The sequence below is a fragment of the Mytilus trossulus genome, chromosome 12 (genome assembly GCF_036588685.1).
Source record: "Mytilus trossulus isolate FHL-02 chromosome 12, PNRI_Mtr1.1.1.hap1, whole genome shotgun sequence".
Classification (NCBI taxonomy): Eukaryota; Metazoa; Mollusca; class Bivalvia; order Mytilida; family Mytilidae; genus Mytilus; species Mytilus trossulus.
Genome location: NC_086384.1, coordinates 8,536,157 through 8,553,357, shown reverse-complemented (window position 1 = coordinate 8,553,357; position 17,201 = coordinate 8,536,157). Strand labels below are relative to the sequence as shown.

Below are 17,201 nucleotides of genomic sequence, written 5' to 3'. Positions count from 1 at the left end.
TCATATGGTCTGGAACATGTATATTGTATTGTTTTTGTTATAAAAGAGTGCCTGTAAATTGTTTTGTATTTGTTATAAAAGAGAGCGTGTATATTGTATTGTATTTGTTATAAATTTAAAGAACGTGTGTATATTGTATTGTATATGTTATAAAAGAGTGCGTGTATATTGTATTGTATTTATTACGAAACAGTGTCTGCATACTGAATTGTATTTATTTCAGGAAAGAGTATCTGTATATTGGATTGTAATCGTTTCGGAAGAGTACTTGTACATGTACATTGTATCGTATTCGTTTCAGTTGAATGCAATATTTTATATTGCCTAATATGAAATTGAAATTATGTTATTCATCATTTGTTTATAATATGTTAATTATATATAATACCAAATTAGTGAAACATTTACAACAATTGCTCATTTCTAGTTAGGAGACAATATGTTTGTGTTTTCGTTGCTTGTTGACTAGAATTTTATAGTCTACTGTCAATTTTGATATATTCCAGTCTAGTCTTACACGCTCATCAAGTTATGAAACTATTAAATTGTTATGAAATTCTAATAGACAACGAATTCTTTTTGACAAGAAACTTCTGAATCACTAACTTCTTGCTTCTCAGAATTATCTGATTGTTTTGAGTTCAACCTTTCTCGTTTTTGTTTTTATTAAAACATCGTCGACTGTTTGTCTTTTGATATTCTTTTTATAAATATGTATTGTCGTTTGGCATCTAGAAACCAAAAGGCTTATTTTCAAACAAAAATAAATCAAATAAATCAATTAATATAGGTAAAAGAGGATACAAGAAGGACGAAAGATACCAGAGGAACAGTCAAACTCGTAAACTACAATGAGATAGTTACCTTTTCTATATTTTCTTATGGATTGATTTTGATTATAAAAAAAATCTGTTCTATAAAGTTGTCACCAATAAATCTATCCGTCTCGATATTTTTTATTTTTTTTTGGCAAGATGTTTTGCTCAAATAATAACAAAATAAGTCGGTTACTTAAATACAGGTACATTTTGTATCTACTTTTAATTAATAGCTAGCGGAGTCGAACTATGATTAAGCATTTAGTGTTGCTTGATAACCATTCAGAGTCGATTAATTCATGATTTTCAGATTGAAAAAATCTAACATCTAACTGCAGGTAGTATCTGAAAATGACCAGGGCAAAGGGTGGGAAATTTTGACTGTCACTAGAAATAAGAATATGGTAAATAGGTGTAGAAATGAAGCTTGACAAATGGCCATCTATGAAACCAAAAGAGTTGTTGCGTGGCTTCTTTGACGCTACAATTCTACTTGGATGGGTAATAAATCTTGCCGAGCTAAACGTATTCCTTTTTATGATCAGAGTAGTACTGCCTGTAGGAAGAAGTCCATATGACCGTTATCGACGTTGAGGTTAGCGAACATTTATGGCTACTGGGATGCGTTATGTTTATCAACTATGATAGCTGTCAGTGCCACTATATTGATTGATTGTTGGTTGCTTAACGTTCAATGGCAAATATTACATGCAAGTTCAGGACGATAACAAGTTAAAAATAAATACAATAGTTAGGAGCCGTAATAAAGGTCAAATGTTTAGCAGGTCAGTAAAATTTAGACTTCATCAGGGAACTAAATTTAACTTAGACTGAAGATCATGTTTAACCCCTCCGAAAATTCAGAAAACTCTAGCCTTTGTTTGTCTTGTGCGTTATGTTTTTAAATTCAATAATAAAATGGTAAATGGAAATGGGGAATGGGGAATATGTGTCAAAGAGACAACAATCCTAATAAAGAGCAGACTACTGCCGAAGGCCACCAATGGATCTTCAATGCTTATGTATATATTCAGTGTTGAGAGTGGCGTCTATTTCACTGAACTAGTATACATTATTGTTAAATGGACAGTTGAACACCGCCTCCAGGCGATTTATTTTCTCGCTGCGTTTAAAAACCGTTTGTGGCCTTTTGACTGTTTTCTGCTCTTTGGCCGTGTTGACGTCCCTTTTATACATTCTCCGTTTCCATTCTCTATATTAATGTAAACAATATTTATTCTTTGCTTTATACCAGATTAACAGGCTTAGGAAAATGTTGAACAACAGAAAAATACGGGAAAATATCTTTGACGCTGGGTCGAAAAAAAATATTGCTATAACTTCTAACTATCCCACACAAAAATGTCGTCTTTGGTTTCTCGCTAAGAGTTCAGCTCATTGTTGATGTTATTGGAATGCGACATTGACTTGTAATATGACAGAACAATTTAGTATATATAATTTTATTTACTTTGACTGCAGTTTGAGCATCGACATAACCTGTTTTGCACACCACTCCCGTTATTTGCCGCATGATCTCATCCAGTGAATCAAGTTGAGATTTAAGCTGCATTAGACTACTAATAATGTACACATGACAGATTCGTGATATTGATCTTAACGTTTAAATTTACTACATAATTGCTGATTCTCATTTCATTATACAAAGTAATAAACAAATGTATCTTTACTACAACAAATTACGTTACACGAAATACAACCCTCCACATGGTTCTAAAAGTTAGAATTTAATATGTACTATGTTCTACAACATCGTGAAGTTAATTCAAACCTAATAACGTGACCCAAGTCTGAGTACAACATAGCATGCTATCTACTTTTAATGTTATTTTCAATCTTATTATAATTTAAAAGTATTTATTTACGCATTCATGTCATCTTACATTGTACCTGCAATTGAATAATATCATAGGGAACACTCTACTTAAACTGTTCTTCTTTAAATAATTTATTATATTAAACATAGAAAGATTTTGAACAAGTTAAACTGAAGGTTTTGAAAGATACAAATGAAATCTGCTTCCAAATAGATACCAATAGAACTAACTAAGGTAAGCAATTATACTCAAATTAATTACTCTGATTTTTATCATTTTCATTTTTTGAAAGAAATCGAACATGAATTTAGAAATTATCATATTACTATTAGATATGAAAAATATAGAATACATTTTTTCTTTCTTCAAGCTATCACGCACGAAACGGTAATAGTTTTGTCGGAAATTGTTTAATTGGATGCACAGTTCTCGTCCTGAATATGCCCTTAACTTAATTGCCGCTGCACTTAAAACAGCCAGCAGTCATCGCCAATTCTGCTAATATATTGCAGTGTTTGATACGATATGCAATATGTCCCGTCGAGAATTGTCAGAACTGACCAATAACATTAGATTACCGTCTCTCGATCTGTTCTCGGGACACGTGTAGAGCAGGGTTTTTTTTTACAGATGCTGTTCTACAAAGAACATTTCTTGACAGTCTTAACCCTTAACACGTTCTGATTGTTCTTTCCTATAACATATCTACATATGATGAAAACTCGACAGCATGTAGTAAACGTATGGAATATCAATTGCCTGTTTGTTTCAGTTAATTATTAAGATTAGCTTTTATTTTCACACAATACCAGTTAATCAATCATATCAAGTTCATCAAACAGAGTAGTAATTCATTGAGGAATTCGTAGTACCAATGTTCAATTAACAATAATACATTGGGAATCATATAGATATCATAACAAATTGGTTTCACATATATACACAATAAGGACAGTACAATGAACTGATATATAACAATTGAATACTGATGAATAAGATATAAAGAGTTTGTATTGGTACAAAAACAAATAGACACATCAACTTTTAACCGACATCATGAAACAAAAAAATCAATGAAATCTGCAAAAAGACATTAGAAAGCTTTTCCTTTCTCTGGAATAAGTTGGGCATATTAAATATCTACTTTGTTTTCCAGCTTTTTACCTAAGATTGTGAGAAATCTTTTAGCAAAGAGTTTACGATTTTTCTTAACAGTTAGAGCCGACTCTTAATAGTTTTGATTCATATATTGTAAGTTTACAGTCAAACTGATATTAAATAAATACAGTTCATATGATGAAATCATAATCTTTCAGTCAGTTTAATTGAAGTCTGGAGCTGGCATGTCAGTTAACTGCTAGTAGTCTGTTGTTATTTATGTATTATTGTCATTTTGTTTATTTTCTTTGGTTACATCTTCTGACATCAGACTCGGACTTCTCTTGAACTGAATTTTAATGTGCGTATTGTTATGCGTTTACTTTTCTACATTGATTAGAGGTATAGGGGGAGGGTTGAGATCTCACAAACATGTTTATCCCCGCCGCATTTTTGCGCCTGTCCCAAGTCAGGAGCCTCTGGCCTTTGTTAGTCTTGTATTATTTTAATTTTAGTTTCTTGTGTACAATTTGGAAAATTAGTATGGCGTTCATTATCACTGAACTAGTATATATTTGTTTAGGGGCCAGCTAAAGGACGCCTCCGGATGCAGGAATTTCTCGCTACATTGAAGACCTGTTGGTGACCTTCTGCTGTTGTTTGTTTTTTATTTGGTCGGGTTGTTGTCTCTTTGACACATTCCCCATTTCCATTCTCAAGTTTAGTCAATGTTTTGAACTGATATCGAAGCTGAACCACTTATAATCAAGTAAACAGTATCATACATTGAGCGTATGCACCATTAATTAAATTTATGTATTGACATATTTTCAATAAAAAGAAAGTATAAGAATAAAAGACTAGTAATTATTGATAGGGGTTTCATCGAAATGAAACACCTTTCAGATTTTTTTCTTCTTCAAATTCAATCTTCTGCAAAGTCGGGGTCAGGGGTTGACTGTTTCAATGTGTTGAAATGACTTGCTATTCGAGATGGTAATTGGGAAATTAAAGCACCAATGGCAAGTTTAAAAAGGTAAATTCCCTTCCATATCTTTATCAGTTGTAATTCCTATTAAGAATTTTGCAATATCAATTATGATATTAGGACAACACCATAATTATTTGAGTAAATGTACACAAGGGCTGTTAGTTGAAGCGATTGAAAGAAACGACCAGCTCTCATAGTTAACATTTCCAGATTTGCAGTAAACGCCATTCTTGTTTGCATTGGAAGAGAGACAACTGAATTTTACAAAACCCAGATTCGTTTTATTTTATTCGTTTGAATTGGGTTTTTAATTATCATTTTGTCATGTCGGACCCCTTTATAGCTTATTATGCGGTATGGGTTTTGCTCATTGTTGAAGGCCATACGTTATCTGTAATCTGTAATTGCTAATTACTACTTCATTTTATTTTTGGGAGTGAAAATCCACATAGTAGTTAACTTATTTAATATTTTACACCCACTAACTGGTTGTTACGATGTAAGTCAATATTCTTGTCACATATTTATTTAATGTTATGTTACTTATGACGCGTCATACAGTTATCATCCTCTTCTTTTATTCACACACCTTTATTCAGTAAATGGTTTACTGTTTGCACCGGTATATAACTTGTACAGATACGGTAAAATAAGATTCACTTTATACTTATAACATTTATAGTTGTTTAAGGTGGTACCCAACACCTTCAATAAAATTTATTTGGCTCGTTTAATTTTCATAAAATTTTGACAAAGTATTTACTTTGACCCTTTGACAAAAATATAAAAAATTCAAAACATTTTACCAACCATTTTATCAGAAAAATTACACTGGTTATAAAGCAGTTTGACAAACACTAATTTTGATCATTGAGAAGCTTAATATTCACTTATTAACACAATGTAATTGAAACGTTTAGCTGATTTCACAGAGTTATCTCCCTGTAGTGTTAGGTACCACCTTTATATTCAAATTATCATTTAGATTTACTCATGTCTATTTTCAACAAATGGGCATAATTTTTTATCCCATCGAATAACGAATAAAATAGACATCGTACAGCTAAATATAAAAACTGATACATTTATAAGTTATAAAAATAAGATTACAAAATATTTTCACTTATTTTAAAAGATATCTTATTTCTCACATTTCTTTATCTAAAATGCAAATTTGAAACGTCGTAAAAACCACAAACATTAATGTTCGCTCTAATGTAAACAGGGGTTTGATGGGACTATACATTACACGCAGTGTATATGGAAGTACTTTAAACATGTTATATATTAAAGTATCATATTCGAGTACTTCAATTATAAATAACTTACAATTTATTTTGCTTTATATAACCATATGAAGACGTTAGCCCGAGTGATTGTTATGAAAGCATTTCATTGTTGCCATTAGATAGATTTCAATAATTTAAATAGGGGATCTCTGACCTTTTTAAGCATGGTAAAGCATAATAAATACACGATGTTAAACTAAATATGGTGGCATCATTGTTGGAAAAATAATGGTTGCATATATAGTGACATTATAAAACATGACTTTTTTGGTAAATTCGATATGGTTTAAGAAAATTTAAGTGGTCAAATGAAGTATTCATGATACCATTTTCAAAAGATGTTTACATTATTTTATATACAAAAATAAAACAATTTAAATGTCCGCTGTCTAAAACAAAGATAAACTCTTGATACTCTGGAGCCATAAATTGTGAAAAAAATATAAAAACAAAATCAAAATATTTTAGAATAAGACTTGGTAAAAAACCTAGACTTTGTTTCTATGTTTCCCAAAGGTCTTTTCAGAGATTGTTTCTTTTAAAAATCAAGCATTTTTTATTCATTTTTTTGCAAGTTTATAGCATCAGCGGAATATTTCACAATTTGAAAAAAAATTAGGGACAAATACTTGCATTTTAAAATATAACCCCAACATATGTATAACAACGTTTTGAGCCTATATCAAAGCTCCAGAGCTGTATACATATGTAGGTTATATGTTTATTTCGTTTTAGATGTTGTTGTCTCTGACAATTACATAACCCCTTGTTATCCTCTGGTTGACATATCGATAGTTCCGCCATAAGAGTACTATCGACAATTACGATAGCCGATAAGTGTTTATAACCGGATGTGACTCTAGCTTTGGGAATATGCTGACAAAAATACTTGATAGTCTTGGATTCAATTATTCGTCTCAACTCGTCCGATTCCCTTCCCTCATCTAATAGAAGGAGAGTAGCGGATTCTACCGAGGATTGCCGAATAGGATTCAATATGTTTGCGGGTTGTTTAACACAGGATGGTGAAGGAAGATTAACATGTGAAACTTCTGAAAAAGTAAAAACAATTCACATTGATGTTTCCCAAACTGAGAGTATTGAAGAAGCATTTAACACTGTCAAGTCATCACTGCCTTTATATACAGGAACATGTTGTAAGTCGACAATGCAACGTTCATAACTACACTCAGACACAAAATATGTGCAACAACATCAACATAAAAAAATGAACCTAACAAATTGATCAAACAATATGTGAAAAAGAGAAAGAAACCTTCTATCGCTACAAGTGAAACAAGACGATTTCAAGTCTTCTTGAAAGAAGTTCCGGATAGCAATTGAAATATAATAAAGGAGTAGGTCCGGTATGGGGCGATTTTGGCCTCAAATTTCAGGTTTATCTGACAAAAATTTTTGGACACTTTTTTACTCTCAAATGCCTATTTCATTTGATTCCATAAGTTTATGGGAAAGATTTTAACTGATTCAGTCATTAAAAACTCTCCGAATTTATCAAATATAAAAAAAATGTCACTTTTCAGATGGTTTTTGTCAAAAATGAAAGTGACCGCATCCGTGTTCATCCTCAACCTGTGCATATGTTATGTATTATCATCAAATACAACTTACATTTCAATATTTAGAATGAACACAAATGCGGCCATTTTCATTTAAGACGGAAACCGTCTAAAATTTAACTAAAATTCTAAAATTGTGAAGATTTCAGTAATCTTGTACCCGCTATTTGATAATTGTATTGTCAAAAACAGCCCATATTAATGTAGCAGAAGCATTTTACTTTCCAATTAATAACTCAAAGTTTACATTTTAACGATTTTGTAAAACTGCTAAATTTTGGAGCCAAAAAGGGGTCTTACTGAAGTTACTGAACCTACTCCTTTTGCAAAAAAGCGTAACATTGATATGCCCTTCGCATTGGAATTTACAATGTATAAGTTTTGTATAGCAACTTAACAAATTTTAGAATGGAACTGATAACTTAATCACAAATTCTACATCACATTAGAAAATAAAATTGAAAATCCGAAATGATATGTAAACATAGCGTTCGTCAGATATCGGAACAGGATCTAGTATGTCATTATGATGCATTTCTAAAGACATGTATCATCTAGGAGTGATTACAGTTTTTGAATGTACTGCATATATAACGGATTGCATTGTAATTGATCTTATACATTAATGTGTTGGCGGCGACCGCATTGCAAATGTACACCCTTGTTTACATGTGATATTACAGGTATGGATTTTAACAGTTTTATTTTTGGAAATTTACAAAATTAATGTTTTATCTAGTATTTTGTTATTTCTTAAACTGTAATTATTCGTTGAATTGTTAGAGACTCACTCAAGAAAAAGTAAACATTAAAAGTAATCGCTGTATAATAATAAAAATAAGTGAACTAAAAATGTATTTTTTATCAAGAGTTTGCTATACTTTAAACCCCGGCTTTAGATCTTTTTTTCATTGTCTATTCAACAACGTTGTATTCGGTTTTGTACTTTCAAATATTATGGCCTCGTTTATCACTGCCAAAAATAGAACATATAGAAGAGAAAGCCAAAAATAGAAGAGATAATGTATATATACACGATCAATATGATATCTGTTTTAAATGTCACAAACTAGTACGCTTCGTATTTATAATCTTATCAGAAACACCCGTATTTTTGTAAATAACTAAGGTAGGATATATATTTATATTGAATTGAGGATTTTATATACCTGAATTGAAACACTTGAATTAAAGTTATTATGTATAATATACACATATATAAGCTTGTGTGTAAAGTTTGCATTAAAATCCAAGACTTCAGAATATTTTGTAGATCAGACAACAACCATACCTTATTTAGTAATATTTATCTGTTTGTCAGTCGTTTGAAACCTGATCCCCAATTATAAATGTTTAAATGTAATCTCTTTATTTCAAACTGACCAATCGCACGATACTAACACGTACGGACAATACCATGCATACATATAATGGACGATGATATGACCGTATAAAAGTTGCATAACGAACTTGTAAGATGTTTGCATTAGCTAAGAGTTTAAAAGGTTATTGACAAATATAAATTTATAATCTAACATGTTTCAGATGTAAACAAATATTTCGGACATGTAAATTCAAAGCGACTTTCGAGATCATCCTTAGTATTGAATAAATAAAATATGCATGCTGTATACGAAATGTACATCATAGAAATCAATATAAATAAATAGTTTGAAATACAAAATTTAGTACCAAAATAATGTGTGACAGAAGGATGCGTGTACATGCTCGATGAGTGATGATCGTTACGCGTACAATATACACATACTAACTGAAGTGCGAGTGTACTTAAAGCAGCTTATTTTACACGCTTTCACCTAATATATAGACAATAATAGTACATTGACTTGACATATCAACGATATAAGGATGAGGCTAAGAAATGGGGAAATGCGAGGCTGTGCCAAGTCAATGCACTATTATTGTCTTTATACTGCAATCTAAAAACTCATTTTTAACTGTTGTTTAATGCGTTAAGGTTATTTATTTGATTTAAACATTAGGGGGAAATCTCCTTTAAAAAGGCCTTATATCATGCTCGCGGAGAAATATACAACACAATGGAATGTACATTTACCTGTTGAATCCCATACTCGACGGTGAACGAAATCGTTTGAGTATGGACTAAAATATCAACCATCAGCATAAAACAATGATTTATAGGTTGCAAACAAAAATATTAACAAATGAAATATGTGTTTCCAATAATTGCAAAAGAAACAAGGTTGAGTGGTTCCACGCATCGTTGTATGCATTGGAAACAAGGACAGGTTGGAGAGGTTGTATGAATAATTAAATATTATTTCGGCAACTTCTATTAAAATATTCATGAGAAAAAGTTATATCGGGTCAGTGACTGAATATGGCATTGAAATATACAGTCAACGCATTTTGACTGCTCACGAAGAACGAGTGCAGTATAAATGTTAGTAAGGATACTTAATAATTATAGCCTCAATGGAAGAGGCTATATAGTGATGCATTTTTTTCGCATTTGAAATGTTATATAGAATATAATAACTAGTCGGGGTCAGTTTGTGAATGACTATATTGTATTTTTTATTTGACCTTTAATTATTCATCAGGACTAAGACAATATATTATAGTTTAGAATGCAAATCGTATTCGTCTTTGAGAAAAAGTGAGCACTCACACACATGTGAAGGGTATTCTCTTTGACTATAATAACTTGTTATGTGGTATGGATGTTGTTCGTTGCTGACTCGAACCATTCAAAAAATTTCTTTCCTGTCTAAACATTCATGACTTGTTATTTTATATTAATACGTATTGTAATTTTCATTTTCATCTTTTTTTATGTGCTGATTTGATTAAGGTACATGTAGGTTTACGTATTCGTTTTAATTTATTCTGTAATTAGTCACTACTTCGGTGTTAACATGTATATCTATTATATATATAAATAGTCATTTTTTTTTATGAATTTACTGTTTGCAAAAGTATGAATTATTCGAAATACTAAGGATATTTTTTTTTATCCCGGACTGATAATCTTATCCGTATTTAGGAAGATTTTCGGAACCTTTGGTCCTCAATGCTCTGCAACTTTGCACTTGTTTTGGCTTTTGAACCTTTTTTATATGAGCGTCACTGATGAGTCTTATGTAGACGAAAGGCGCGTCTGGCGTATTAAATTATAAGCCTGGAACCTTTTGATAGCTATTATTTGTGTGTTTCTCTGTCCTGTATGTTCTCCAATTTATTTGTATTGTAGTCATGTCATGTCATGAAATGATGTTATTTAAATGTCATATATAACATTGTCATAAAAGCGGGAGGTTCGACTACCCACAAAACCAACGGATTCAACCAACCATTTTGTATTGTAATGTTCTGTACCATGTCAGGAAAATGGCCATTGTTATATTATGGTTCGATTCTGTGTATGTTTCCCTCATTTTAGTTTGTAACCCTGATTTTATGTTTTTTTTTTTCTCAATCGATTTATGAATTTCGAACAGCGGTATACTACTGTTGCCTATATTTAGGTCAACGCAAGATAAGGTATAATGTATAGTTTTTCTTTGTGTTAATTTTGTAATTGCTTGCATAAACTAAATCAAAACATTCAGTCATTTTATATTGAAGAAAACGTTTAAAATCATTATTTTTGTTTTGGTTCCTATGTTCAAATATCACCAACACCGATTGGAAACAAAATTACGATAACAGAAAATTATCTCGTGAGATTTCTCAGTGTTTATACAGTTTTTGAATTAAAAAGGTCAAGAATCTTAAATATTATATGTGTATTTCATTTCAGATGATGTTGCTCATTGTTGTATCCTTGATTGTTGTCTGGTTGACATATCGATGGTTTCGAAATACCCAGAAAATCGATAGTTTCCATAATCGATACATATTTATAACTGGTTGTGACTCCGGTTTCGGTAATATGTTAGCAAAGAGACTAGATGAACTTGGATTTAATGTTTTCGCAGGATGCTTAACACAATCTGGAATAGAACAATTGAAACGTGAAACAACGGACAAGGTAAAAGGCATTCAAATCGATGTGTCCAAGACTGAAAGTATTCAGAAAGCATTTGGTGCTGTAAAATCGTTACTGCCCAGTGATACAGGTAATTCTCAAAAATACAATAAAACATTTGTGTGCTATAATATTTATATCGAAAATTTGACGATGCGCAAAAAAAGAGCGTTCGTTATATTATTACTAGGAATATTTAAAAACATTATTGCATAAAGATAGACAGCAAAAAATTGTTTTGAATACTAAATTTAGTCCTGGCATCTATGATGAGTTTATTTGAAAACATATTTGAAATTTGAATTTGACACTTGAGATATAGAAAGTGTTGGTGATAAGAATATGAAATGGTTAATAAAAAATGAGTTATAAAAGAAATATATGAAAAGGGAGATGTTGTATGATTGTCAATGGCATAATACTTAATCGAAGATCAAACGAAGAAAAGGTGAGTGTATGCAGAAGCATCTATTATAGGTCATCGTCTTCCAAAAACCTATTACATATAGTAAGCTATAAAGGCATCGACATGCCCAGATTTATAGTAGTTAAAAAAGGTAATCAACGGTCTGATCAATGCTAAAACATTAAACCATATGTGATGGACAGCAACTAATAAAAGCCAGTTTGAATAGCAGGCTTTTGTTTTGGGACAGGCACATACCGAATGTTAACCGCTTTGTTATTTATCATAAGGCATCCCTCAGCTTTGAGTTAAAGATTTCCATTCGATTCATCTACTAGATAACTTAATACTCATAAATTAACCTAAGATAGGCTTAAACAAAAAAGGGAATGAAGAGAAGTTTCATATCCATGAAACTTTTACTTAATTTTCTTAATGACGTTATTTGTATATTGTTTGTCATTAGCTGTATACTTCACAGTAGCTAGTACCTCGTTACTGGCATGAAATTACGGATTTTTTTGTGTTATTAAAAGTTGCTGTTACAAAATGTTAGAAATTATTATAAATTAAGGAATTTATCTCCCTCATGCAAAGCTCTGATTCCTTTCACGGATTTGGCTATACTTTTTGGATTATAGCTCTTCATCTTTTAAATAAGCTTTGGATTTCAAATATTTTGGCAACGAGCATCACTGAAGAGACATGTATTGTCGAAAATTCGCATCTGGTGCAGGAAAATTGGTACCGATCATGTTATTATGACAATAATTTTTGTAATAATAATGATCGGTTAGTTAGCAAACAAATTAATGATCCAAACTGATTCTCAGGTCTGTGGGCTATTGTTAACAATGCCGGAATAGCTGGTGCCATAGGACCTGTACAATGGTTGACGAGGGAAGACTATAGGTCCACGTTTGAAATCAATACTTTAGGAATTGTTGAAACTACACGAATATTTCTACCTCTGGTATTAAAAGAAAAGGGCAGAATAGTAAATATCACAAGCATGATGGGTCGGATTGCAGCGATAAACTCGACTTATGTCGTGTCCAAATTTGCAGCAGAGGGATATTCGGACATTTTGAGGTAGGTATATGTATCTGCCTGTCCCAAGTCAGGAGCCTGTATCCAGTGGTTGTCGTTTGTTTATGTGTTACCTTTTGTTTTTCGTTCTTTTTTTGTACATAAATAAGGTCGTTTGTTTTCTCGTTTGAATTGTTTAACATTGTCGTTTCGGGGCCTTTTATAACTGACTGTGCGGTATGGTCTTAGTTCATTGTTGAAGGCCGTACGGTGACCTATAGTTGTTAATTTCTATGTCATTTGTGGTCTCTTGTAGAGAGTTGTTTCATTGGCAATCATACCACATCTTCTTTTTTTATAAAACAAGCTTGATTTTCTTTGTTAAATATGTGTATAATAAATGGACTGTCATGATCACGAGCTGCCAGGGTTAACTCTCAGGATGCAATTTAGGCATCCAAGTATGAACAAAAGTATGTGTGGTTTATTAAAAAGACAATTGAATAAAAAAATCTATCACAAACACATAGAGACTAGCACTTAAATCTACAGGTCCACTTAACCTTAACAAAGGAAAAAAACTAAACAAAAAAAATAGTATAATATTTCCATCGTTTTTCAGGAATATGACAGTTGTTATCCATTCATTTAATATGTTTGAGCTTTCGATTTTGCCATTTGATTTCTGACTTTCAGTTTAGAATTTTTTCTTGGAGTTTAGTATTTTTGTTGATATTACTATGAACCATTTCTATTGTTATTGCAGACGTGAACTTTATAAGAGAGGTGTTACAGTTCATATTTTAGAACCAGGGTTTTTTAGGACAAATATAATGGATATTGAAACTGCATGTAAAAATGTCGATGGAACATTCAGAAAGACATCCAGTGAAATGCAAAGATATTACGGAGAGAGCTATCTAAATACTCGTACGTATTCCTTTTTTCATTTGATATTGTCAAAAACAAATTATATTCGTTGTTTTTCTTCTGTTTGAACTGTTTCACATTTTGTCATATCATGATCTTTTATAACTGACAATACGATGTGAGCTTTTCTCATTGTCGAAGACCTTAAGGGTGCTTACATTCGCGCAATTTGGACACTGTTTGAATGTTGTTTCATTTGTAATCATATCGCATCTTCTTTTTTCAAATTTTGCATTATTTTCAAACCAAACAAAAGTCTTTCCTCATACAATGTATAACTAAACATTCCTTATGTTGTTTCAATAGTATATTCTTCCGTATAATAGCATTTAATTAAAAAAATGAAAAATACCCCAAACAAAGTAGAATTGTGGATATGAATGTGGCTATTAGGCCAATAGTCATTTGTCACACAGATTTTCCTTAATGAATCAAATTGTTAAATGTTAAGACTCCATATTTGCTACTACAATTATTTGACCTCCTCGCAAATAAAAATTAACCATTTATAAACGTTACAATAAGCGAAAAAATAACCTGAAACATCGTGTCAACTTGGATTTTCTTATGACATTTTGTTGAAATGATTCTACATAAAAAGGGAACGTTTACATTGGACAAATTCAATCTAATTAAAAAACAATCTCTCAACGCTCATATTTTCTGATATGTCGCATGGAATATCAGAAAACGGGAGCAGAGAGAGATCGGTTTGTAATAAGATTGGGACAAATTGAAACCATCTCTTATTGTTATGATATAAAATGATAGTGAATTCTCAACTGACCCTAATTGTAAATCAAAATATGGAAGACCTTGTTACATCTTTGTATAAGGGATAACAAGAAAATAAGAGATGTTGTTAGAACATTGACTTAAATATGCCAATTGGTGAAGTGCTCGCGTTCAGATGGATTTTCTTATCCCAGACATAGATAACTTTAGCCGTATTTGGCACAACTTTTTGGAATTTTGGATCCTCAATGCTCTTTAACTTTGTACTTTTTTGGCTTTATAAATATTTTGATATGAGCGTCACTGATTATGTAGACGAAACGCACGTCTGGCGTACTAAATTATAATCCTGGTACCTTTGACAACTATTACCACTTCGCATTTTCAGTTTGTACCAAGTCAAACTGTCTGTGCTTCTTGTTGTTTGTCATTAGCAATAGTGTTTGTATTTTTCTATTTTATCAGACTGATCGATTGTTTGTACCCTATAATAACCTGTCCATTACTGTTAGTCTTAAATTATTTAAACTTAAACTTTCATTATACAGTCATTCTATATATGTACATATAAACATATTTTTTTTAGTTAAAGATGAAATAAAAGACTTTTTATCAAGGATTGGATCACCCAAGATCAATTTAGTTGTTGATGCTTACGTCCACGCACTGACATCTAAATATCCAAAATATCGGTACATAGTAGGCAATGATGCCAGATATACCTTCAGACTTCTGTGGAATCTACCAGAATGGGCATCGGACTACATACTTACAATGAAGGCTATAAAACCACAGGCAGAACAACACATGTGATCGATGTGGAATCTACCAGAATGGGCATCGGACTACATACTAACAATGAAGGCTATAAAACCACAGGCAGAACAAAACATATGATCATCAGTACATTTTCATTATTCCTTTTATATTACTTTTATGATTTAACTTTTTCTGAACATTACAAAGACTGGTTGAAATATATTTAAAGATGGTTGCCGAAAATACAGATACGATATATTGTCATTGGTTTTTCTCGAGAAACTGAAGAATTCGGATTACTTCTACCCCTTCTTGACAAAATAACTCAAATCCCCAAAAATATAAACCCCAATCAATTGTTTATATAAATGTTTTACCTTCAGAATGTATTATTGATATTGCTATAATTGTATAAAAGAGGGACGAAAGATATCAAAGGGACAGTCAAACTCATAAATCTAAAACAAACTGATACAATAGTACACATGACATAACATAGAAAACTAAAGAATAAACAACACGAACCCCACCAAAAACTAGGGGTGATCTCAGGTGCTTCGGAAGGGTAAGCAGATCCTGCTCCACATGTGGCACCCGTCGTGTTGCTTATGTGATTACAAATCCGGTAAATAGTCTAATTCGGTAGGTCACATTCATGAAAGGGAAGGGGATTGTAGTTACGACGTAAGGAAAATATCCGATATCATTTGTGAAACGGTTATTCCATAACGGTCAACCAACTCGTGATGGCTTCCGGAAAAATTTACGAAGAGATGAATTCAACTTCACCATTTGGAATTCTTGGTTTAATAGCTTCCTTGTGAGCAGTAACCCTCTATCAAGTAAATCATGATAGGAAATGCAAGCACGGGACTATCGTATCAATTGGGAGATATATACCGAGTATGCAGGTGCTGCTGGAATGTTGCTACTTAGAAATGGAAAGTTCACAATTGTAAAGCTGAAATCATCTCTTTTGTCGTAAAGTTTTGTTTTCAACCTACCCTCATTGTCAATTTCTAGATGTAAGTCAAGATATGAAGCCGACTTAACTGTATCTGTAGTATCCTTTATCTCCAATTCGATGGGATAGATACGTTCCACATAGTCACCAAATTTTGAATTGTTTAGTGAAAGAACGTCATCTATATAGCGGAAAGTAGAGTTAAATGATATTGCTAACTTCTTATCTTTCTTCCTAAGAAGTTCCTGCATGAAGTCAGCCTCATAATAATAAAGAAACAAGTTGGCAAGTAGAGGGGCACAGTTTGTTTCCATTGGGACAGTCTGTTGAAAAACACGTCCTCCGAACGTAACAAATATGTTGTCAATCAAGAAATCAAGCATCTTGATAAAATCGGTTTCAGAGAATTTTTTGTTTGAATCAGAGTGATTCTTTACAAAGTAGGATCTATCCCTCCCTATCTACGTTGGCCATTCTTTTTTATGAAGCAAAGTAATACCAACTCTTTCAATTTGTCTTTTAGTTTGGAATGTGGAATACTTGTGTAAAGAGTAGAAAAGTCAATGTTTTAATACTGTTACAAGATGAAAGAGAGTTAGATTGTATGTACTCTAAAAGATCTTTGGATTTTTAAGTATCCATATCTGATTCACGCCACCTCTAGAATAGGCAGTTTCACAATAACTTTGAGGCCCGTCTTTGATTGCTGATAACATAGATGTTAATAATTTAGAAAGAGGTTTCGTGGAGCA

General features: G+C 31.9%; 1 protein-coding gene across 1 annotated transcript; it reads left to right on the top strand.

Annotated features, from left to right (window-relative positions):
- The first annotated feature begins 11,121 nt into the window (after positions 1–11,121).
- LOC134692160 (17-beta-hydroxysteroid dehydrogenase type 6-like) lies at positions 11,122–15,816 on the top strand. Its single transcript, XM_063552603.1, has 5 exons — positions 11,122–11,139; positions 11,399–11,717; positions 12,866–13,124; positions 13,828–13,991; positions 15,313–15,816. The coding sequence occupies exons 2-5, from the start codon at positions 11,399–11,401 to the stop codon at positions 15,537–15,539; spliced, it is 969 nt and encodes a 322-aa protein (XP_063408673.1). The 5' UTR covers positions 11,122–11,139; the 3' UTR covers positions 15,540–15,816.
- Positions 15,817–17,201: the final 1,385 nt, after the last annotated feature.

Coding starts and splice junctions, on each gene's coding strand:
- LOC134692160 (XM_063552603.1), top strand. CDS start 11,399: ATGATGTTGCTCATTGTTGTATCCTTGATTGTTGTCTGGTTGACATAT. Junction 11,718..12,865: donor GTTACTGCCCAGTGATACAG/GTAATTCTCAAA, acceptor ACTGATTCTCAG/GTCTGTGGGCTATTGTTAAC. Junction 13,125..13,827: donor GGATATTCGGACATTTTGAG/GTAGGTATATGT, acceptor TTGTTATTGCAG/ACGTGAACTTTATAAGAGAG.